Here is a 23,547-nt window from a genome sequence, read left to right as displayed (position 1 = left end):
CACACTGGTGGTGCTGAGTTCGAATCTAACTCTCCCCCTGCCCTGAGGAGGGGTCCTGGGGATTACACAGACTCTGACACCACCATCCCAGCAGGGTGAGGCTGCTCTTACCAACCTTCCCAGGAACATCTGCTCTGAGCACCTCTGGCCCAGGCTGCAGCTAATTCTGTGGGGCTCAGGGGTGGGGATGGGGTCAGGAAGGACCCTGGACAGGCTGTCCTGCTAGCCAGTGACCCTCCATGCCTTCTCTTGTTCACACAGAGTTCCTAACACCACACAAGGTCAAGCCATCCCCACTGCCATGTCTTTCAGGGGCACTCGGGGTGTGTCATATCTCTGTAAGGGGCCTGGGCAAGAATGAAAACAAATTTTGCTTGGATCCTTTGGAACCAATCGGGCTGGGTGCTCCTTGCACACCTTGAGAAGACAGAGCACACTCAGTCTCCGGCTGAGAGTTCCTCTGGGAAAAACAAGACACTCCTTGCACAAGATGCACTTGTCTCCAAAAGAATTTTGGTCTTGGCTCAGACCTTCATCTCAGGCCAGTAATACGTTCTGTTAAAATCTTGGATTTTAGCCACAAGGGGGGAATTTAAAGCCAATCTGATTATTTTCCCATGCTGGGTCAGTCCCTGTGGTTTCTGGAGGATTCTAGCTCTGGCCACTCATCATGGAAGCAGAAGAGAAGGGCGTTAACATAATCAGCTTTATAGGACACAGAGTTTCCCCCTTGGTTAAATTACTGACCCTAGAAGGCCCAAGTGTGACATGAGAAGGTGGTATTTGAAAAAGGGCAGGTATTTGCGTCTGTGAAGTAATCAGATCTTAGGTCTGAAAGCAAGTGTCCTTTTCCACCCATCCTTCAACCTTTCCACACCCTCACAGGCGTGGCAGGTGCCTCCTAGGAGGGCAGGGTCTAAATTTTTCATTCCTGAGCTGTCAAAGCGAGCTCTGAAATCACTGGGAAAGCAGAAGCCAATTTCCCTGGATGCTGGCCGAGTCAATCTCCTTCCTGGGGACTGAACGTATAAAACTTCAGACGCCGTCACCCATTCCAAAGGCAGCTTGGCCTCCCTGCTCGCATGCGGCCAGCTAGACGCAGACACCTGGAAGGTGAGAAAGGTGGTGGGGAGGCTGAGGGGAGGCTGCACCAAGACAAGGACATCCGCATCCCTCTGGAAGGAACGTAGATTCCGGAACTCCAGGGCCAGCGTGGGTTACATCAGCTCTGCAGATGGCTCTGTCTGTCTGACTTTGCCACAAGGCTGAGGTTTAACTTGCCCCCATGTGAAGCCCAGTTCTAGGCAGAGGCCACGGCTATGATAGCTGCTGATGGGACTTGTCTTCCTCGTCTTGGCAATGCCCAGGTAGTTGGCGCACCAACCTCCCTGGCAGAGCAGGGTGGGGTCTGCACCATCTCAGCCGCACGCAGATCCAAGCCACGAACGACGAAGGCTGCTTGGAGGAGAGGAGCCGCTGGGGGTGGTGGCCTTTGCTGAGGACCAGGAACTCTGGGCCGGTCCTGACACTAATGAAAGGTGTAATTTGGTGGCGCGCGGCTGCCTATTTTCCAGCAAGCTTTAATTAAGTGTTCACTTTTCCCTAAGAGCCTTAAGTAGAGACCCCAGGTTCCTCTCTTATAAGCTGGCCTCTGCCTTCACAGAGAGGCATTTAGAAAACCAAGAAAAAAATTACGACCCAAATGAATCACGTAGGGGAAGGTTTTTCTGGGTTCCCTTCCCTGGTTGTGGAGCGTGAAAGCTGGACGTTAACTGCCTTGGAGAACCCTGTGGCGATGCCCAAGTGGCTGGTTGACAACAGGGCAAGACAGAAGCTGAACACTTGGGGGGTCTGAAATGCTACCTTCATTCCGGGGTTCCTCCCTGGACCTCTGAGAAGCACCAGCTGAGTGAAGGGAAGACACAGAGAGGCCGTGAAGGAACTGAAATGCCGAGATGGCACGTTGAGCCAACGGGACGTGGAATGGGAACTGTGGGAAGCAGATGGCCTGGCCTCTCAGCCCCTGGCGGCCGATGGGAGACGGACTGGAGCAGCTCTACCCCCCCAGACAGAGACCCCCCGAGAGCAGCTGGGGAGCTGTGGAAGGGAGGCAGCCAAGCAGCCACAGGGAATTCTGGGGACAGGTAAGAACCAGGAAGCTCTCAACCTTCCTGGGTGATGGTCTCCTCTAGGGGACCCCCATGCCTCTGCTACCCGCCCCCTCAACTCCCACCCCTCCCTGCTGGCTCGGTCTGCAAAACAAATCTGGGGCACTTGCCAGGGTGAGGTGGGGAGAGCGGGCCCGCGAAACTTCACGAGGCAGGCTCGAGTTTATCCACGAGGGCCTGGTGAGGGCGGTGTCTGACCCAGTTCGAGGAGAACTTGAGATGGGAATAATGTGTCCAGCATCCGCTCTGAATGCACAATCAGAGGAGGGAGGCTGTGGGTCCTCGACAGCCCAGACCCAGCAGCGGAGACTCGGCTTTTCAGTAACACCCAAAGGGGTGCCCCGAGCTGAGCCAGCTGTTCGTGTTTCCAAGTATGCGGTGCCTGCAGGCATCAGGGCGCCACCGGGAGTGGAGTGAGAACCCTGCCTCGTTCCAGCCACCAGCCAGCTCCCTGCTGGGCAGCAGCTCCAGCCCTGTGGGGAGGAGTCCACCGTCACAGGTTTAGCGGCTTGAGGCTCAGGCTCCCAAGCCGCTCCTGCTGGCCTGGGGGCCCGAGGGACAGCACTTCTGCCTGCGCCTTTCAGAAGTGTCCCTGGTCAGAGAGAGCCGCCAGGCTAGGAGCTGTGCTTACTTGAAGGCAGAGAGGGTGGTGGCTGGATGGGCGGCGGGGAGGGCTCCTTCCTGGTGTGCACAGGAACACAGGGCTGGGCTGCCCAGAGCCAACAGGGGGTGCTTCAAGATCCAAATGGGAGACACCAGGTGCCCAGCTCTTTCCGGAGGTGGCTGAGGTCACATTTTGTGGCTGTCCCCAAGGGACACCTGCTCTGAGGCCAGCCTTGGAACGATGACAGCAAAGCTCCCTACAGCTAAGGTCTGAGTGTCGCGCAGGGCCTGGTCTTTGAAACCCAGTCCCATTCGGTCTTCAGAGCTGCTTGGTGGGAGGAGGCGTACATGATGCGGTGAGAAAACAGGCCGAGGGATGCTTGGCTGTCCCTGCACGCTGGCAGTAGACGCTGCCCGACCCTCACGGGAGGAGGTGCAGTGTGGACGCCCGGTGGAACATGGCAGGTGTGCAATCCGGGGCCGCACCAGCCCGCTGGACCCGAAGCCCGTGGGCGCAACCGCTGTGGTGGCTCTGAAATAGCTGCCTTGGGGGCAGCCAACTGGACGGCCAAGTGCGCTGGTCAGGAGGTCGGCCAAGCTTGGGACAGCATCTCACCTGCTGGTGGCAGGTGAGGAGAGACTCCCTAACCCCTGTGGGTTCGGAGACATTTGCCATCCAGGTATCCTCCATGGACCAACCTGGCTGCCCCAGAACTGACTTGGGGAGCCAAATGAATAAATCCATGTTGTCACTTGTCATACATCTTCTGGACGTGTTTCCTGGGCTGGTGACTATCTGCAAAGGCCACTCAACCCTCTACATCCCATTTCGGCAGCACGGGATGCCCCTGGAGCCGGTGAACTAGAGCGGGGCGGACGAAAGCCATGCAGGGAACTGGCCTGATGAGCAGCATCTCGAGCCCAGGGCCTTCTGTGGGTCGGGCGGGAGGCTCCGGCAATCTTCCCTGGCCATCTTCCCCGGCCTCATTTCAACAGATGGCAGAACAAATTCCTAATTAAGCACAAGAAAGTTTCCGGCTCAGCACATCTATTTATGATTTTCCGGTCCCATTGGTTCTCATTTTTTTCCCCTTTGTCTTCCTGGAACCCAAGGCAGCTTATTGCCCCCGAGTCCCCCTCGGCTCTCTTGGAAGGGACAGTGTCAATCTGGGCAGCAGGAAGAGGCAGGCTGAGCGGAGGGTGGGCGAGGAGGGCGGGTCGTGGAGGCACGCGGCCACACAGCTGCTCGGAGAAGCAAAACGAAAAGGGAGCTCACCACAAACTGACAACTTGGCACGGACTTGAGAGGACACATGGCTTTACGACTCACTGCTTCTGGACGAGTTCTAGAAACATCACCTGGGGTGAGCATGGGCCAGAGAAGTACCCCCTCAGTGGGGTCTAGCCCCGTTCCCAGGTGGCCTGCAAATGTCCGGCAGGCCAACTGCAGTCCCCACCACGGCAGCTCCAAGAGATTCCAAGGTCTCCTTTCCCCTCCTCCTACTCCGAGGGCCGTGTTGCCGCCTGGGGTGAGGATGAGGGAAACACCTTCCCCCAGCTCTCAGGAGAAAGACGTCCAGGGGGCTCCAGTGCCCCAGGCTCCCACACGGGAGCGTTGTCTGAACAGCAACGTCACAAAGGAGGTTCCCTTTCCAAGCTCAGAGGACCGAGCCCCTTGTGCAGGAAAGGGGCCGTGCTGCTTCGTCACCCTTGGTGGTGCTCGGAGAGGAGAGTCCCAAGAGAGGCTCCTGACTTTTGATTATCTCTTGGATCAGAAAGAGAAAAAATAAGGACGGCTTTCAGACATGACGGTGTCAGGACAACAATGTCACCACTGAAGACACAGGCATCAACGACCTTCCTGAGCCGATCTCTGCTGCACGCTCTCTGCAGCTGAGGTCTTCACTCGGGCCCCCAGCACCTTCTCTGCCTGCGGGCTCCAGGAGCCTCGAGTGGGGAGCCAGGGGGCTGCCTCCCCAGGAAAGGGGCTGGGGCCTCTTCACAGCAGAGCCGGCGAAGGACGGGGCAGGAGCTGACCGGTGGCTGCCCTGCTGCCCAGGGGAGGGGGCTCCGCTAAACAGGACGTGAGGCAAGTCGGGCTCCTGGTAGGGGCAGCCTGCTGCTGGGGAAAGAGCAGGCGATTCTCCAAAGCTTCGATTCCACTCTGTGGGCCTGACCCTAGGGGAGGGCAGGTTTCCTGCAGACTGGAAAGGAAACACGGCTGCTCTGGGATGCCTCTGAGGACCTGGAGCCCTGACGGCAGAAGCCCAGGTCCTCCCAGCTGGGGGCTCAGTCCAACCACGTCTGGGGGATGCCTCAGATTCTGGAATAAGACCATCGCTTTTTATTGTCCGACAGCCCCCTCCTCCCTTTTACAATCGTCTCACTTCAATGAACGTCCTGCTCACCAGATGCACCAAGGAAGTCACTGCGCCAAGCAGGCCCCGGGTATGATGGAAGCCGTTAACTGTCCTTATCCGGGGCACCGTCCCCTTGTGGGCTGTCACGGGCATCCATCACGGGGCCCGAGCGTCAGCGTCCGCCTACCCCCAGCCCTGTGCTCCTGGATGAGGCTCTGGCACCAGTGTTTAATGTGCCTCTTCCCGCTGTGGATGCCGAGGTGAAGGGTGGCCAGTCCACACAGGGAGGAGATCACCTTCAGGGGTACAAGGCCGGCTGCAGGCAGCGAGAGGAGCAGGGGCCACAGAACTGGATCCGGGAAGCGAGGAGGGAGAATGTTTTCTCCAAGGGCTCCTAGCTGAGAAAATGCCTTATTCTGGGGACCACTGGGCTTCTGAATACTCCACATGAGCAGCCAATAAGAAACGCAGGCGGCCGGTGATTCTGATCCCTGTGGATCCTAACATCTGGACACAATCCATCCTGGCCCCAAGGAGACTCCATTCCAACGTTCTGTCCTTGGAGCTAGGGGGACCCTCAAGTTCTAAGTGATGAGTTTTCATTTTCCCACCAGATAGTCACGTTCACTTAACCAGGGGCTTTGGAACTTGTGAATGAAACCTGGGAACAACGCCCCATAGGTGAGCAGAGGATCCGACCAACTGAATGGGGTGAACGAGTAGTCTGCCCTGTCCGGGTGCTGGACAGGGGTGCTCCCTGCTGCCTGGCCTCAGCTGGATGATGAAAGATGGGGTCATCCGTCACAGGGCCTCATGGGGTCATCCGTCACAGGGCCTCAGTTGTACTCTCATTTCCCAGAAGGAAGCTCCAAGAGTGGGAAGAAGTTACAGTTGGCAGGTGTGACTCAACGTGAGGTGCAACATCCCACCACAGGCACATTCCCCTCCACGTGGAGCGGGAGCCGGGCGCAGCGGGACCCCCCGCCCCACCCCAGCGGAGGCTGTGGATGACCCATCGGGCTCGTTGCAGGGCCTGATCCTGCCAGGGCTGGTGTGGGGCTAGGTGGTCCCTATGGTCCCTCCAGCTTAGGAACAAGGCCCCCTGATGCAGCAGTGCCTTATGCTGGGAACTCGCAATCCTGAGTGAGAGGAACCAGAGGGTCAGAGATGCCAGAATTGCCAGGAATTGAGCTCGTCATGATCTACTGCTGAATCCTGGTGTGAGGCCCAACGAGGGCTGAGGGGGTGGATGCCCTGCGGAGCAGCCCCCTCAGGGCAGGCCCCTGGAGGCTGCACAGACCCACCTTACCCAGGCCCCTCAGTTGGGTCAGCAATAGCATTTGTTCTCTGCTACTGGACCAACCAACACGAGTGCCCACCTGACCCCCACGTGATCCCGCCCTGAGGTCCAGGAGGGGCGGGTGGTGTGGCTGAGGGTGAACGTGCTCCCTGCAGGAAACCTGATTTAGGGGGAAGAGACCCCCAAACCATACCCGAGGCCTGTGGATGCTCTTGCACGGCAGGGCTTTCACTGCTTTGGGGGCACAGCGGATGGGTGTCTTCATGCCCTAGTGGCTGGGGACATGGGGGCAGAGTGGCCGCCACCCATGCCGCGGTGTTTTGTGTCTGTGCTCTACAGCGTCCCCAAGGAGCAACACTCCCAGGGCCTGAGGGTGGGCAGCCCGAGCCAGGCCCTCTGTGCCCACTGTCAGCCTACGCGCTTGGTGGGGATGCAGCAGGGTCTTGTGTTACAGATGGTGGCCCCAAATCATCAGCAATCTCAGGTTTTAGCCCTAGCTCAGTGTTTACTAGGTGACCTCATAAAAGTCACTGCCTTTTCTCGGTACCAAAATTCCCCACCAGGAAAAGGTAGGCAGAGTGTGTCTGCCCCCTCTGTAATTCATGGAAAGGGTAGGGGAAGGATGGGGCAGGTTTAAGGCAACTGGACACCACCGCCATGTTCCCAGAGAAGGCCAGGGAAGCACGAGGCGGAGGTGCAGCGAGTCGGGCTGTTTCAGACTCACCGACCCATCTCATCAGGGAGGTCAGGATCTGCAGGTACTTGGTCTTCTGGACGTCAAAGAAGGTGAAAGGGCCGAGGAGGAGCGTGAAGGCAGCCTGGGTGATGAAAATGAGAGTGAGGGAGATGTGGACGTCAGGCTGCACACCGCCGCCTGCCTAAGGAAGAACCCGGTTCCTCACACAGCACAGGCGGCACGGGGGGTCCAAGTTTGGTTGTACCCTTGGGCTGGCTGGGCTCCCTGGGGTCCAACAGCACCACCCTGCAGAAGTTCCGAGTGCCAGGGGTGGGAGGAGGAACCCTGGGCTGTCTCTGCCATTCCTTGCACTTTGCTGTTCTGAGACCACCTGCCTTTCTGGGCAAGCCCCAGGCACCGTCCGGGGGTCTGCTCACTCACTTCTGCCGTCTGCCCAGCACTTCCTGAGGACCCCTGTGCCCAGTACGGAGGTGGGCCTGATGCAGGAGAAGCAGCAGAGCCCCGGCCCCGCACAGTCAAGCTGGGAAGGAGGGACACAGGGAGGTGGGGACCCAGGAGCCCTGATGAAGCAGCGTGGAGGAGAGGAGACGTGTTCTGGAGGATTTGGAGAAAAGGACCAATTGGGATGTTGTTGACCTGCAACATCTTTAGTTTCAAGAAAAGGTGAAGCCTCGAGAACAAGAGTCAGGGACTTAATGGGCAAACCACTCCAAGATGTCCTGGACTAAGAGGAGAAAGAAGCACATCTGGGAAAACTGGGGGTACAGATGTTCAGGGTGGGGATGCAGATGTTCAGGGTGGGGATGGAGTTCAGAAAGAAAAGTGGGTGCATCTCAGCATGGGCCCCTCAGAGCTCTTTTTTGGAGAACAGATGAAAGTGTCCAGTTTTGTTTTGTTTTTGTTTTTTTTAAAAGAATTCAAACTGCTTCCGGGGGGATATCTGAACCCTCTTTGCAAAAGAAAATGGGGGTGGGAGGGGTGGGTAACTGTGGCACAGTAGATTGTGGACAGGAACTGAGGGACGGGGAGGATTTCCACGCTGAATTAGCTGCTCGGGGGGCGGAGGAATTAAAGCTGCTCGCTGGAGTTAAGCCGATGGCACCATTTCCAATCTGCCACTCGGAAGCCGCGCACGGCACCAGACCTTATTAACATTTACACTGTGCCATTTCATCACGCTAATGCTAATGACACCCGCGAGAGGTGCAGCAGGTGGTGCCGAGGCCTGACTGCCGGGGAGGAACCCGGGGTGGGCGCTGGGCCCTGGCCCTGGGCCCTGGGCCCTGGGTGCAGGCGCCGCAGCTGCTCGTCCCGGCCAGCCCCCGTCACGGGTGGGAGCTCCGCGGAGGGGCTGAGCTGGGTCCTCCTCCCGCCCCAATCGGCAAGAAGAGCAGGATGTGGGAGAAGCTGTGACCTCTTATCCAAGTCCATTATCACTGCAAGAATGAATGACACGAAAGACTAAAGTGCCGGTTAAGGAAAAGGCTCTAATTAGCCGGGGTGGGGAAGGCCTCTTGGCAGCCACCAGGGTTGGGAGAGTCGTGGATAGAAGAGCTTTCCATGGGGACCTCAGAATCAGCCCTGCCTCTGTTCAGGAGAAGGAAGAAGTTTCCAGGGGGCTACGGATGGCAGGGGGCAGCCCGTGCTGGTCCCCTCTCAGGTCCAGAGAGAGAAGCTGGGGACAGTAATGCAGGCAGCGCCACTGCCACTGTCGCGTCTGTGATGTGAGTCTGTATGCAGCCCCATCAGCGAGTCATTTAGGAAAATTACCACTTCAGGGGAACTTTCCACTGATGAATTTCTCTTTTGAAGGATGGAAGAGGGAGACGACACGTGGAAGGACAAATGCCAAGCCATTTGCCACAAATGTTTCCAAATAGCTGTGGCCTGCTGGAGGTCAGACTCCTGACCCAAGTCACAGTGTGCCTGTGTGTGCGTGTGCATGTGTCAGGTGTGGAGGGGTTTCACCTCTTTGACCTTTGATACTGGGGGTGCCACAGCTCTCCCTGGGGGTGGCTAACGTGGGAGGTCAGATCTCTGGCTGGTTTTTAGAAGGCCCCACTACAAAGAAACAGGACCGCCGCAGAACTGTCCCCAAAGGCCGGCAGAGAATTCCGCTACTGCAGATGCACCAGCTCCTTTTTGCCAGGAGCTCAGAGCTCCTCATTTTGTAAAGCCTTGTCGGATGGTCCCACCCCAGCCCACTGAGGGCATCCCTCTGTTTAAAGGGACCAGGCACACAGACCTGTCTTAAAAGCCTAAAGGAGTCCACACCACGTGCTGAGTATGGGGTCACTGATCGACTGAAGCTCAGAGTGAGGATCCGCACCTCCCTGGTGTTCTCACGTCCATTCTGGGGCTGGTGGAGCTGCTCTCAGAGTGAAAACTGCAGGTGAAGGGCTCTTTCAGAAGGTGGGGCTGACAGCTGGGACACATGGCTGGATGGTGGCTGGGAGTTTTTCTTTTTCTTTTATTGCTCGGGAGCACTGAAGGACTGCTCTGCTCAGGAAGGCTTAGGCCACTTCATCACGGCCAGCACGTCCAGGCTGCCAAACAGCAGCTGCACGTGGGGCCACCGGCCCAGAGGAGCCCAGCTGAAGACAGACCCAGAGCCGGGGCTAATCAGGAGCAGGTGTCCTCTGCAAATGAGTTAGAGCCAGAGCTCAGCACCTGCAGGGGCAGCATCCAGAGTGATGGAGGACAGGAGACGATGCAGCGGTGCGTGCTGCCAGGCCATGATGTGGCTGCCAAGGTTTTCTGGAAGAAAGGGGAGCAGGAGCAGAAAGAGCTCTGGTCTCCAGATGGCCTGGTGGGCCCACTGGGGCCGGAGTTCACCTCTGAATACGGAACAGCCAAATCCTGCCGCTTCCCGAACAAGAAGGAAACGACCCATCCTCTTGGGTCTTCCAGTGTAGCCCGTATGATGTTGCAGGTTAGCTGGCTCCTCACCAATTTCTACCCCCCACATGTCATTGATCAGTTTAGACTCAGTCTCTCTTCAAGGACTGTTCTAGCCCCAGCTCATGACAGTCACGGTGGTCAAAAGCGTTTCTTTAAAAAAACAAGAACGAACATCTCTGGTTTCTAATGAAATCTTCAAATTGGTTGCAGGGAATGGAGTATGAGATGGACCCAGCAGGGTGCAGACGGGGCCGCTGGCACCTCTCTTCCTTCTTGGGCCTGTGCGTTTGGTCTTGACAGAGATGAGGCCGCTGGTGCCCCCATGACTCTTTGGGAGTGCCCAGGGGCAGTGTGGATTTTAATCCTCGAAAGCTCAGCATGGCTGCTTCTCCCAGCTCCAGTCACTCAGGCTCCCGACTCCCAATCGCCCGACTCCTTCCTTGCTCCCCGAGCACGCCGCCGTTCCCCCGCCACTCCACCATCGTCACGGACGTGACACTTTGGGGCAGGCATTGTGACGGGTCTTGGGCACAAGCAGTGTGACAGGGGGACATGCATGCGGCCCTCGCCAAGCACGCAGCTAGAAGGGGACACGGGAAGGCTGAAGGGTGGGGTGGGGCTGGGATGGGTCCCACAGGGAAGGTTTTACAAAGGAAATAACACCTAAAGCGAGAGCCGTGTGAAGGATAAGCAGGAAGCAGGAAAGCAAAGGGCTGAGGAAAGAGGTCGGGACTGTCGTTGGGGTGGTCTCTGTCTGATGCCTTGTCCCTGTCCTCTCCCTTCTGGTCCTTGCTCCAGGTCATTCCTTTCTCCTGGTCAGCTGGTCCAGCATCATCTCCCTGACCCTGCCCACTCTTTTTTTTTTCCATTTTTATTGAGATTGTTCAGATACCATACAATTATCCAAAGATCCAAAGTGTACAATCACTTGCCCCTGGGTACCCTCATGCAGCTGTGCATCCATCACACTTAATTTTTGTTCAATTTTTAGAAACTTTTCATTACTCCAGACAAGAAATAAAGTGAAAGATGAAAAAAGAAAAAAAGAAAAGGAAACTCTAAACCTCCCCTATCCCTAACCAACCCCCTCAATTGTTGACTCCTAGTATTGATTTAGTACGTTTGTTACTGTTTATGAAAAAATGTTGAAATACTACTAACTGTAGTATATAGTTTGTAATAGGTATATAGTTCTTCCCTATATGCCCCTCTATTATTAACTTCTAATTGTATTGTCATACATTTGTTCTGGTTCATGAAGTGATTTCTAGTATTTGTACAGATGATCATGGACACTGACCACCACAGGATTCAGTTTTATACATTTCCATCTTTTGACCTCCAACTTTCCTTCTGGTGACATATATGACTCTGAGCTTCCCCTTTCCACCTCATTCACACACCATTCGGCGCTGTTAGTTATTCTCACATCTTGCTACCAACACCCCTGTTCATTTCCAAACATTTAAGTTCATTCTAATTGAACATTCTGCTCATACTAAGCAAGAGCATCTACATTTCTTCCACAAGGCAGGAAGGAGAGTCAAAGAAGGTAGAGAGGCAAAAGAAAGAGGAAACAAAAAAAATGACAGCTAGGAAGCAGCAAAAGGAAAAATAACCTTAAATCAAAGTAGAATAAAGAATCAGACAATACCACCAATGTCAAGTGTGTAACATGCCCCCCATCCCCCCCTCTTATGTGCGTTTACCTTGGTATATCACCTGTTACATTAAAGGAAGCATAATACAATGATTCTATTAGTTACAGTCTCTAGTTTATGCTGATTGCATCCCTCCCCCAATGCCTCCCCATTTTTAACACCTTGCAAGGTTGACATTTGCTTGTTCTCCCTCGTAAAAGAACATATTTGTACATTTTATCACAATTGTTGAATACTCTAGATTTCACCAAGTTACACAGTCCCAGTCTTTATCTTTCCTCCTTTCTTGTGGTGTCTCACATGCTCCCCATATTTCTCTCTCAACTGTATTCATAGTTACCTTTGTTCAGTGTACTTACATTGTTGTGCTACCATCTCCCAAAATTGTGTTCCAAACCACACACTCCTGTCTTCTATCACCCTGTAGTGCTCCCTTTAGTATTTCCTGTAGGGCAGGTGTCTTGTTCACAAAGTCTCTCATTGTCTGTTTGTCAGAAAATATTTTGGGCTCTCCCTCATATTTGAAGGACAGCTTTGCTGGATACAGGATTCTTGGTTGGTGGTTTTTCTCTTTCAGTATCTTAAATATATCACACCACTTCCTTCTTGCCTCCATGGTTTCTGCTGACAGATCCGCACATAGTCTTATTAAGCTTCCTTTGTATGCAATGGATTGGTTTTCTCTTGCTGCTTTCAGGATTCTCTCTTTGTCTTTGACATCTGATAATCTGATTATTAAGTGTCTTGGCGTAGGCCTCTTCATATCTCTTCTGTTTGGAGTACGCTGCACTTCTTGGATCTGTAATTTTATGTCTTTCATAAGAGATGGGAAATTTTCATTAATTATTTCCTCTATTATTGCTTCTGCCCCCTTTCCCTTCTCTTCTCCTTCTGGGACACCAATGATACGTACATTATTGTACTTTGTTTCATCCTTGAGTTCCCGGAGACGTTGCTCATATTTTTTCATTCTTTTCTCCATCTGCTCCTTTGCGTGTAGGCTTTCAGGTGTTTTGTTCTCCAGTTCCTGAGTGTCTTCTTCTGCCTCTTGAGATCTGCTGTTGTATGTTTCCATTGTGTCTTTCATCTCTTGTGTTGTGCCTTTCATTTCCATAGATTCTACTAGTAGGTTTTTTGAACTTTTGATTTCTGCCGTATACATGTCCAGTTCTTCCTTTACAGCCTCTATCTCTTTTGCAATATCTTCTCTAAACTTTTTGAATTGATTTAGCATTAGTTGTTTAAATTCCTGTATCTCAGTTGAAGTGTACGTTTGTTCCTTTGACTGGGCCATAACTCTGTTTTTCTTCGTGTAGGTTGTAATTCTCTGTTGTCTAGGCATGGTTTCCTTGGTTATCCAAATCGGGTTTTCTCAGACCAGAACAGGCTCAGGTCCCAGAGGGAAGAAATATTCAGTATCTGGTTTCCCTGCAGGTGTGTCTTAGAAAATTGCTCCACCCTTTGATGCCTCGGGTCACTGTGCTTTTCTGCCCAGCAGGTGACGCCTGTTAGCCTATAATTCTTGACTGGTGTGAGGAGGTATGGTCGTGTTCTCCCAGGCTCTGGGGTCTGGTTGTGAATGGAAAGGGCCCCACCCCTTTCCTCCTAGAGAAGACAGACCCCCCAGGTGGAGGTCATTAGCATTTCAATGGTCTCACTCTCTGCTTGTGGTGTCTCCACCCTTCCCAGAGTCACAGCCCTGGAAACTGAAAATGACTGGGGCTTTCTCCACTGAGCCGAAAAAGAATCAGATAGCCCCCTTCAGACCCAGTCCAAGGCTCTCCAAGGTCAGTCATCACCCAAAGCCTCTGTCTGTTTTTTGGGGATGTGTACCTGTAGTGAGCAGTTCACACTCGCTACTTAAAACCCCAGCTGGAGCTCAGCTGAGCTGTATTCGCTTGCTGGGAGAGAGCTTCTCTCGGGCACCACGAGGCTCCGCAGCTCGGGCTATGGGGGAGGGGGTCTCCCGACCTGGTTCCGCAGGTTTTACTTACAGATTTTATGCTGTGTTCTCGGGCATTCCTCCCAATTCAGGTTGGTGTATGATGAGTGGATGGTCTCGTTTGTCCCCCCGCAGTTATTCTGGATTATTTACTAGTTGTTTCTGGTTTTTTGTAGTTGTTCCGGGGGACTACTTAGCTTCCACTCCTCTCTATGCCGCCATCTTGCCCGACTCTATCCCCTGCCCACTCTTGATTGCCCCCATGATCGAGTCTCTTTTCCAATCTCATCTCTGAAGACCCTACACCCCCATCCCGCAGAACCGACAATCCAGTAGCCCTGGGTTATGAGGATCCCCAAGAGGCCCAGTGCCTTCCTGCCACGGTGCTTCTGCTTGGCAAGCCTGTCGCTCCATTCTTGCTGGTCAAATTCCTGGCTGTCCTTTGGGTCAACTGGGTGCTTTCAGAGTCCTCTCATTGGTGTCAGCTGGGTCTGCCCCATGAACTCTGGGACACAGCCCTGCTGGGTCCCCTTGGCATCCCTATTGCCCCGTGGCTATGCACTGGGAGTCCCCTCCGGGGCAGGGGACTGCATTCCCAACAGTGCTCGGCACAGCACCCACCCTGGAGCTGCTCGCTCTGCGGCTGTGGACCGAGCTGGCATTGAGGACTGCGGCTGGCTGCGAGGAACGACTGCTCCAGCTTCAGCCAGAAATGAGATTCAGGGATGGAAGGAGTAAAGAGCAGCACTTACTCCGAACCCCCACCCGCTGTCCAGCAGAGTCGTGAAGAAAATCCACTCTCAGGAATCAGTGTCTGAAAGATGTGGGAGAGGGCTGGCGGGGGCTGAGCTTGGGGGCTTCCTGGACAGGATGGTGGCTCTGCTGGGGCCCAGAAGGACAGAAGCACAGGCCATGCGAGCAGGCTGGCCTCTGGCCGGCAAAGGCTCAGTTACTCTTGGGAGTGGTTTGGGGCCATCTGACCGACAGTCCCCCAACTACTGAATGGGGGAAACTCTCCCCGTGCCACTTAGAACAGGATCTTTAGATTGACAACTCAACTCAGACCCCCGATGCTAAGCTGGGTCACCGCCTGCCGCCACCTTCCCTGGCTTTAATCCTACGACACACAGCACTTCTGGAGGGGAGGCTCCAACTGGCTGAGTCTGGTTTCACACACAAAACGAGCCCAGGATTGGCAATGTACTATATCCTTTGTTTAAGGGTATGAAACGTCAACATCAGCACAAAAGTAAAGCAACCTGAGAGCTATCTCTTCTCTCCCTAAATTTCTCTGGGTGTTTAGCTGGTCGGAGGAACACAACACAATTTTAAATTTTGTATTAATCCTGAATCAAACATTCCAGTTGAAGAGGCTGCAAATCCACTGGGTCCTACCACACACCCGCGTTTCATCACGCCCAGTCCCAGCTGTCATCCTGGGAGTTGCTCCTTTCCACCACCGTCAACATCGGGAACTTTCTGCTTTTGAAGCTAAACTTGCCCTATGATGGCATCACTCCCCAATGCGGCATTTTACCAAGTGCTCACATACACGAGGTTTCCTGAATTCTCCTGTCTGTGAGGTCGCCAGGCGAGGACGATGCCCTCATTTGACTGATGAGGAAATCAAAGGGTTACAGGGAGGTGGTGAGTGAGTGAGTGTGATAAAGTGGCCTGCGGGGGATGTGAGTCTCCTGACCTCCTGCTGGTCTTTGCACCACAGTCTCTGCACCCAGCACCCTGGTTTAGGCTGTTTTCTCCCCTCTGACACCTCCTGTCCCCACATGGAGCTAATTATCAGTCTCCTGCCTTTCCCCTCGTGACTCCTGCCTGCAAAGCATTTCCCTCTCTACCTCCCGTTCTCCTCCAGCTCCGACCGCCCCCGAGTTTCCCCAAGTACCTGAATCCTCCCTGTGGGCCCCTAACTGGATCACCACACACACAGCTGGTGCCGTGTTATTTGATTCTGGTATTTGAGTTGCCCTTTGTTTACGGGTTACTGTTGTGCCCCGGCAGAGGGCAAGCACCTCAAGGGCAAGGACTGTGTCCCCCTTTGTCACGGCACCGAGGAAGGGCCTCGCACACGTGAGTGTCTGTGGAATACACTGAGCTTGATGGGGAGGTGCCTGGTACTGGGGTTAATCCTGGACTGGGGGAAGGGGCAAGCCCAGTCCTGCTAACTTGCCCTGTATGGGTCTACATTCCCCCCTGCGAGGGCCGTGCTGGCAAAGCAAAGAGCATGTGGGTGTGCAAAAGTGCACACCTGCTTTGCCTGAAAACAGTTCACCATGGCAGGGAAAAAACTTCCCAAACAGATGCGAAATCAACATGCTTCGTTTAGGCAGAGAAAATTGAAATAGCATTGCTTTGAGCTTTCCCATTAGTTTCAGGGGGAGAATGATATTCACCCCTGATGAAGGAAAAAAATGCACTTCTGCGAAGAGCTTGGGGCACCCCAGCTGCCCGTCCCTACCGGTATCGCCCAAAGGAAGGGGATTGGACCCCCATGGGGCTGCGACCACTCTGTGACTCCCCTGGGCCCCCAGAAAGGGTGGTGTCTTAGCAGAAACCTAAAGTGTGTCCATACCCAAGGAGGGAGAGGGTTTCAAAGAAGTGGTTCTTTCCACACCTGCCCTTTGGAGACAGTGTCTTCACAGTTTTCCCAAACAGCCAGAAACCTGCCACCCACCAGCTCTTCTCTTACAAAACAAAACCAAAACTAAAACCAAAACCAAAAATCCTTGTGTCCCCTTTGCTCCTTCCGGAGAGAGGTGGAGTGGACTGCAGCTTCCAAACAGAACTTCATCTTCGATGCAATTTAGCAATACTCTAAGTACTCTAGTAATACTCTCCTCTAACCCCCTCCAGAAAGGGGAAGGAAGCTGGAACTCCTCTCCTGGAGGAAAGGGAAGAGAGGAGAGACTGCAGGTGTAAAAGTGATGGCTACAACATGGGACAAACGTCCTGGGAACCCTGCAAACAAGTCCAGGCCAAAATGAACCCACGGGACACAGAGCCACACATCAACTACCTTCCACCATGAGGGGCAGCAAGAAGACACCCCAAAGAGAAGCAGAATGGCTGGAATGCTGATGCAATTGGCAGGTGTGGACCTGAGCCACGGGGCAGCGGCCCATGGGCATGAAAGCCAAATGGTGCAGGAAGTGAGCAGCGGTCAGCGAGGTGCACAGGCAACGCCGCCTGATGCCCCTTCATCTCCAGGCAGAGGGGGTGCTTAGAAGGGAAGGATGGTGACCCGTCTCGGCGAGGCGCACATGGATCTGCTGGCTGCTATGAACAGTGGGCCGGGTGGCTGATGACTACGTGGGCAGGCCTCTACGAACCTGCTTGTTTATTTATTTCCCTCTAAAAATATGGGGTGTTTTGGTTTGGTTTTCGGCTCCTATAGTGTAGTGAGATGATACTTTCAAGAGCCAAGAATTCAGGCTTCGGCAGCTTTCCCCTCACGCCACCTGTCAGCGCCCGGGGTTTTGACATTTTAGACCAGCAGGTCCACTTAGAGCCCTCTTTTCGGGGGCGGGGGCATGACTCTGATTTCTCTGTTAACTCTTAGGGTGGGGGACATTTCCATAAGGAAACGAGCCTTGGCGTGCTGAGTGGAGCTAGCTGCCTGATCTGCCCCAGACACCCCAGGACCTCCGGGGGCAGACTGTGCACAGGGCTCAGGGGAGCCCGCTCAGGGGGAGAAGAAAACCCACTGCTTGCACAGCTGAGCTCTCTGGACTGAGCTGGTGGGTTATTCCTGCAGGAATAAAGGAAACTGGCACCCAGTCTATGGGGCTGCTCTTTTTGGGAGTTGGGGGTTATGAGTTAATTAGGGCTAATGGCAGCTTGGCACAAACCCATCCCTCAACGAGAAGTGAACTTTAAACAGGTCCTTGAAGTGCAGTGAAGAAACGTTCAAGGACTCTATTTTTATTTCTCAAGTGATTGTGCACATTTTGGTTTGGGATTTTTAATTTTCCTAACTCGAATCACAGCCTCTGGGGATTTATCCACAAAAAGGGGAGCTCTGAGGCAGAGCTCACGTGGGACCGTGAGGACTGCGGGGTCACATGGGTAGGGTGGGGGTTGGTGTCCCGAGGCTGCCACTGCCCTGGCGAGTTATCAAACATCTCTAAGGTGTCACGTGCACAGAAGGTGCTGGGCAAACATCAGCCCTGCCTGCCCCCAGCAAGTATCAGCACAGGCCCAAGTGGTCACTCTCTCAGTCCTCTCAACGTCCAAGGTGGGAGAACACGGCACCACCGAAGCCAAGCAAGGGCCTCCCTACCCAAAGACTGCTAAAGCCACACTGTTCTAATCTGACTCCCGTGACCTCCACCCAAGCCCAATAATGGCCTAAGGTGCTCTTTAGGAGAGTGCAAGCCCTTCCCAACCAGGTACGAAGGCTCAGCCATCCTGCAGGAAATGACGGTGAGAGAATCAGTGTTGTGTCCGAAAATATGTCAGCACCGGGTGTGATCCTAAAGCCCAACGAACCGTCACAACTGATTTGCCAAAACCCTGTGCTGAGCCGCCTCATGCCACCTAGAGGAGACTGCAAGGGTTTTGCAGAAGCAGCAGCGCTTTCCTATGCAACCGTGTAAGAGTTTTGAGAAATGACACTGGTTTCCCACAGGGCAGATCAGCAGTGACCTCCTCTGAGGCTGGCGCAGAGAAGATGGGGGGGCCTTGTCATGGAAATGAAATATGGGGAGGGGGGCTTCTGCCAGAACAGTTGGCGTGACACAGATGCTGCCAGGCCTGCAGCCACCACGCAGAGAAGGGGTCATGGAGAGGGGCAGAGGCTGGGGCACCTCTTTTACTCAACAGCAACAGTTTAGCACCTGCCAAGACCTTCCCGGAATGCAGCTGCTTGAAGGAAGGTACTTCAAATTATCCCTGGATTTCACCTCCAGCCTCCAAATCCTTCACCTGGAAGGTACTTGGGTCATGACTGATGCCTAGAATGTTCTTAAAAAGTGTGTGCTTCTTGAACATGAGAAGTCCACTTTATAAATCCAGCTGTTATCTCATGACATCTTTCAGTAGAGACCACATCTGCTCATGCCAAAAAATTCAGCCCCATTCTGAATGAGTACGTGCAGGGACACGTAACATCTGTAGCTCCTGACAAGAGGCAAATCTGCACTTGCTGGAGGACAGCGAGCCTCTGAGAGGAAGACGCCGAGTCTGAAAGAGGAGGATGCCGAAACTGAGAAAGACACTGAGCCTCCAAGAGAGGAGGATGCTGAGACTGAGAGGAGGATGCTGAGTCTAAGAGAGGAAGACACTGAACTTCCGAGAGAAGGAGTCTCCAAGAGAAGGTAACAATGGGCCAAAAGGTAAAGATTCCAGCAAGGAGTTCTAAAGTGGCCATTAAGCTACGCACAGATGAGAGAAACCAAACCCACCCAGCAAGGGCTTAACGCCCAAGCACACCTGCCGCTTGGGCACGCTGGCCAGCGGTGTGAGCCCTGAACCGGCCCCCGTTTAACTGAGATGCGTGTGAAACGCTCAGACACCTTTTTGGTACAGATGCAGACTGGCCAGTGAGGTGAGGCTGGCCAACCAGTGCTAAAAAACTGGTGAAAACACGATTCCACTCGCATACTGAGGAGCCTGGGGGTGTGGGTTCCAGCAGGCACGGAGGACGGGCGGCTGCTCTCAGAGCCGCTGGCCTGTGCACCCAGGAGGCCAGGGTCCCCGGGCCCCTCCATGTCACCTCCCAGAGAATGTGCATCCAGATCACTGTGCCTGGGAAGGGGACAGTGAGAAGGGGCTAGGCGAGAGCCGCCTGACCAGGGCTGAGGGAGAGCTGGGCAGGGCAGAGAGAGCTAAACACAGGCAGGCTGGGGCCGCCAGGGCATTTCTCCCTGACTCCACGGGACCCTGGGTGATGTGCTCTGCACCCCCCCCCAGGTCTCACTCCTGTCAGCACAGATAGCAAATGCCTATGGAAGGCAGTTCTCTGGCTTTCTCGTTACTCCCCAAACACACTGACCGAGAGGCTGCCTCTGATCATCTGACAGCTGAGAACATCCCCAGGTCCCTTCTTCAAAATCTCTGCTTCCAAATGTAGATGCTCTTATATAGATAGTGGTGAAAACAGTAACAAATATACTGTATCAATACTACGAGTCAACAATTGAGGGGGGTTGGTTAGGGATAGGGGAGGATTAGAGTTTCCTTTTCTTTTTTCATCTTTCACTTTATTTCTTGTCTGGAGTAATGAAAAGTTTCTAAAAATTGAAAAAAAATTAAGTGTGATGGATGCACAGCTGTATGAGGGTACCCAGGGGCAGGTGATTGTACACTTTGGATCTTTGGATAATTGTATGGTATCCGAACAATCTCAATAAAAATGGAAAAAAAAAATATCTGCTTCCCTTGTTCAATGGGACTGGAAGAACAGACCCAGGAAATTCCCTTCTGAATCCCTTCTAAACACCCTCTGCCTTGCTTAGATGAGATACTGAATTACATAGATACTGAATTCTTGAGGTTTCGAACCTATCTTTCTGATAGCTCTGGGAGGCAAAAAATGTGCGTCTCTGCTCCCTAATGCACAGATGGCAAAACAGGGACAGTGAGGATGGCGGCCCACCCCCAAATTCCATTATCAAGCAGGGTGATGTCTCAGCTCGAGGCCCAGCTGCTTGGCTCAGTTTTACAGCCATTTGGGAGAGGAGCTCACTGGGAGGAAGCAGTCACTACCCACTGGAGGCTCCTTTTGTGCTGGGTGGACGGCCTGGCTGGGCACTGTCTGTGCCATGTCCATGGCTGGAGGAAGCCTGTTCTTCCCAGAACACACACCACTGCCATGGCTCCCGGAAGGCCATCCCCACCAGCACACCCCAATCTCCTCTGGGCCCAGACTTTGGAATAAGGACACCCTCCCACACTGGATTCAGGTATCATTCTCAACGTTGTCTCTAAGCCCCCAGCCAGGAGGTGGCTTGGGGATCAAGAAGGCAGAGCTCTGGCTCCAAACAGGACATGTTTTATGCCCAGAGTCTTCCCAAAGCCTCCCCTTCCTCCCAGAACTCTCTAGAAGACTGATGCCCATCATTCCAGAGAAGGTTTTGCCTTGGCAGCAGGAGAGAAAGCACAGAAGGTCCCTGTTGCATCCCAACACTCTATGACATGGCCACTGTCTCCATTTTGGAAAACTGAGGTTGAGTGGGATTGAACAACTAGCCCAAGATCTCACAGCTCTGTTGATGCAGCTGAGACTGGCACCCGGGCTGTCAGTACCCAGAGCCCATTCCCTTTGGGTCTTAACTGCCTCCTGTGATTATGCCGTAGGGTCCTCTCTCCTGGCACCCCACTTTGCGGCTGGCTCCCTCGGGGGTGGTGAAGGCTGGCCTGACCCAATGGCATCAGCCTGGCCCCGCTCTCTTACTGGGGGACAAGCCCGTGGGCCTGTGTTGTCTCTTTCTCAGCTGAGAAGCCAGATGGCACCTGGTGGTGGGCAGAGCTCCAAGTATTTGAAGCCAGAGCTGCAATCCCTGTGATCTGGGAGGAAAAGACAAATATTGTGGGAAACCCACACAGCCACTCACTTAACGATTAGAAGCCACTGATGTGCATAAAGGATGGCCTAGTGCCTTTCAGACATGAAAGTGGGAAACTCTACCCAGCACTCACAAGTCCCAGTGAAAAGACCCAGGGCTCGAGCAACTCACTAATAGGGTTTCAAAAACGCCCTGAGGAGGAGTTGGCGTGAGACTGTGGGAAGTGGGGTACAATGGGGGAAGGCTGGTGGCTCTGCCTGGAGAAACAGAGCTGCGTTTGGAGATGGCACCTGATATGTCAGGTGCAAAGAGAAGGTGGCAGTGAAAGAGATGGGTGATGGGCCATCCGAGTCCACGGCACTTGGACAGCTTCTAAGGGTTCCCCTCTACCTTCAGCCCCCCAAATTCAGGGGGTCCCCTCGGTCCCGTGGTGGGGAGCTTCTGTCCAGGCTGTGATGAGCAGGTGGACAACCTCTGTCTGGAGCAGCAGCCGCCAGCTTGTGGGGGGCCCTGGCCATCGGCAGGCCGAAGGGCCCATGGAGAGAGCCGGCCCCAGAGAAGCAGGGGTGCCCCGTCCACCTGGGAGCAGCCACCCTCCATTCAGCTGTTCACGGAGCAATTACTCTGTGTGAGGCCCCGTGCTGGCCCAAGAGGGAAGGAAAGAGACCTAGACCGTGCCAGGGACCTCACAACAATGCCTGGGAACCGAACAATTACAAAAGTCCAATTACTGCCATGGCAGGGGTGGGGGTGGGTACGGCTGGGCCACAGGGCATATCAGGGAAGGTCCGGAACTCTGTCTGAAACAAGCAGACAGCATGTGAAGGGCAGAGCTGGGAGAGCACAGCGTCTCCGGAGGACAGCAACCAGCCAGGGTGCGGCAGTGGTGGGAGAGAAGGCTCTAGAAGGAGGCTGGAGCAGATCATGCCACGTGAAGGAGTTCAGACTTTTAGATGAGAGGAGTTTCTAAAGGGTTTTAAGCTGAGAAATGGCAGTCAGAGTCACTTCAAATCAGGTGTGAAGGCTTGAAATAACAGATGCAGGAACCCTTCCCCTCCCTGGGCCAGTCCTCGTGTGGGGGTGGTGGGAGCTGGGCCACAGGTGGGATGTGAGAGCAGGCCCCTCCCACTCCAGAAAAGTAACCACAGGCCCCTCGGGTCACTGGACTCTGGGGAGGGGGCTCTTCTCTGTTCTATTGGGATGAAGTTTTCAAGGGGGAGAGAGAACACAGCAGGAAGTTCCCGTCCTGGGTGGCTGCGGCCATGGATGACGTGTGCAACGGGGGAAGCCTGATGGGAACCAGGGACGGGAAGGGGCCCTCCTCAAGCCAGAGCTAAAGATGCAAGGACCAAAGCTTCCCTGGGCACCAGAGGTTTTGACTGACCAGCTCCTGCTTCCTAGGCACTGAAGTCTCTCCACAGAGATCAAAACCAGCTTCCTGTCTTGGCTTATTTATGCTGGATGTCCGGATGGGGAGAGTATGGGCACACAGCCTTGTTTCCCCCCAGAGGCGTGAATGGAGAAGCCAGCCGGGATTAAATTATACTGCCACCCCATATAAATGAGAAAGCCGGGGAGCAGAAGCAGGGGCCAGACGACAGAGTCCGCCGTGGTCCTTTGGTGGGCAGTGAGCGCAGCGGGTGCTGATGGTGTTGAGAGAAACAGAAGGATGGGGAACCCCTGGACCAGCAATCCAGCCCCACAGCCCCTCAGCTACCCTGGGAAAAAGGCCTCCTCGATTTTAGCAGGACCTGCACCACTCGGTGACAACGGTTAAAGTATGTTCCCTGGGGACCCAAGAACCTGCAACCCCGGTAACTAGCGCGAATCAGCCTGGAGTGGCGCCCCAACCCCCTGCCCCAGGCCTGCAATGAGGCAGAGTAACTGTCCTCTGTTGGTGCTCGTGCAGTGCTCAAGGAGGGGGGCCAGGGGTCACTTCAGATGATCTTGGCATCTTCCCTTCCCTCACTGCACTTCCCGAGCTGAAGGTGGGGGAGTTCTGTGCTGGAGGGAAGTCAGGTGCCCGGAACACGGGGGACCCTGCTGAGAGATGCCGCAAGGCCCCAGAAGCTCCACCCCTCCCCTGCTGACGTCTGACCTTGAAATAGACTGGGGACAGAGCAGGATTCTTCCCCAGCACTGAGTAACCTTGGAAGTGGGAAAGGAGGGGAGACGCACGTCAAGCTGACTGATGAATGAGCTCTGCCGAACCTGGTGGGTGGTCAGCGTGAGCAGCCTCTCCAGGGAGCTGGTGTGCTGTGGGCTCTGGAGCCCCCCAACCCAGCAGCTTCCTAGCAAGCTAAAGAGGAAGCCAAGGGCACCATCCATCATGGACACTGGAGGTACCTGTTGGCCTCAGATCACAAAGCAGCCATTGGCAAAGGGATATTGCTGG

General features: G+C 54.3%; 1 protein-coding gene across 3 annotated transcripts in view; it reads right to left on the bottom strand.

Moving 5' to 3' along the window:
• Nucleotides 1-23,547, bottom strand: part of TMEM104 (transmembrane protein 104) — a 59,670-nt gene that overhangs the window by 9,358 nt on the left and 26,765 nt on the right. For all 3 annotated transcript variants that reach the window (XM_037809334.1, XM_037809336.1, XM_037809335.1), the window contains exon 9: nucleotides 7,156-7,249. In XM_037809334.1, coding sequence (XP_037665262.1) covers nucleotides 7,156-7,249 — 94 coding nt within the window. The remainder of the gene's footprint in view (nucleotides 1-7,155; nucleotides 7,250-23,547) is intronic.

The sequence above is a fragment of the Choloepus didactylus genome, chromosome 18 (genome assembly GCF_015220235.1).
Source record: "Choloepus didactylus isolate mChoDid1 chromosome 18, mChoDid1.pri, whole genome shotgun sequence".
Classification (NCBI taxonomy): Eukaryota; Metazoa; Chordata; class Mammalia; order Pilosa; family Megalonychidae; genus Choloepus; species Choloepus didactylus.
This window is presented reverse-complemented; position numbering and strand designations above follow the sequence as displayed.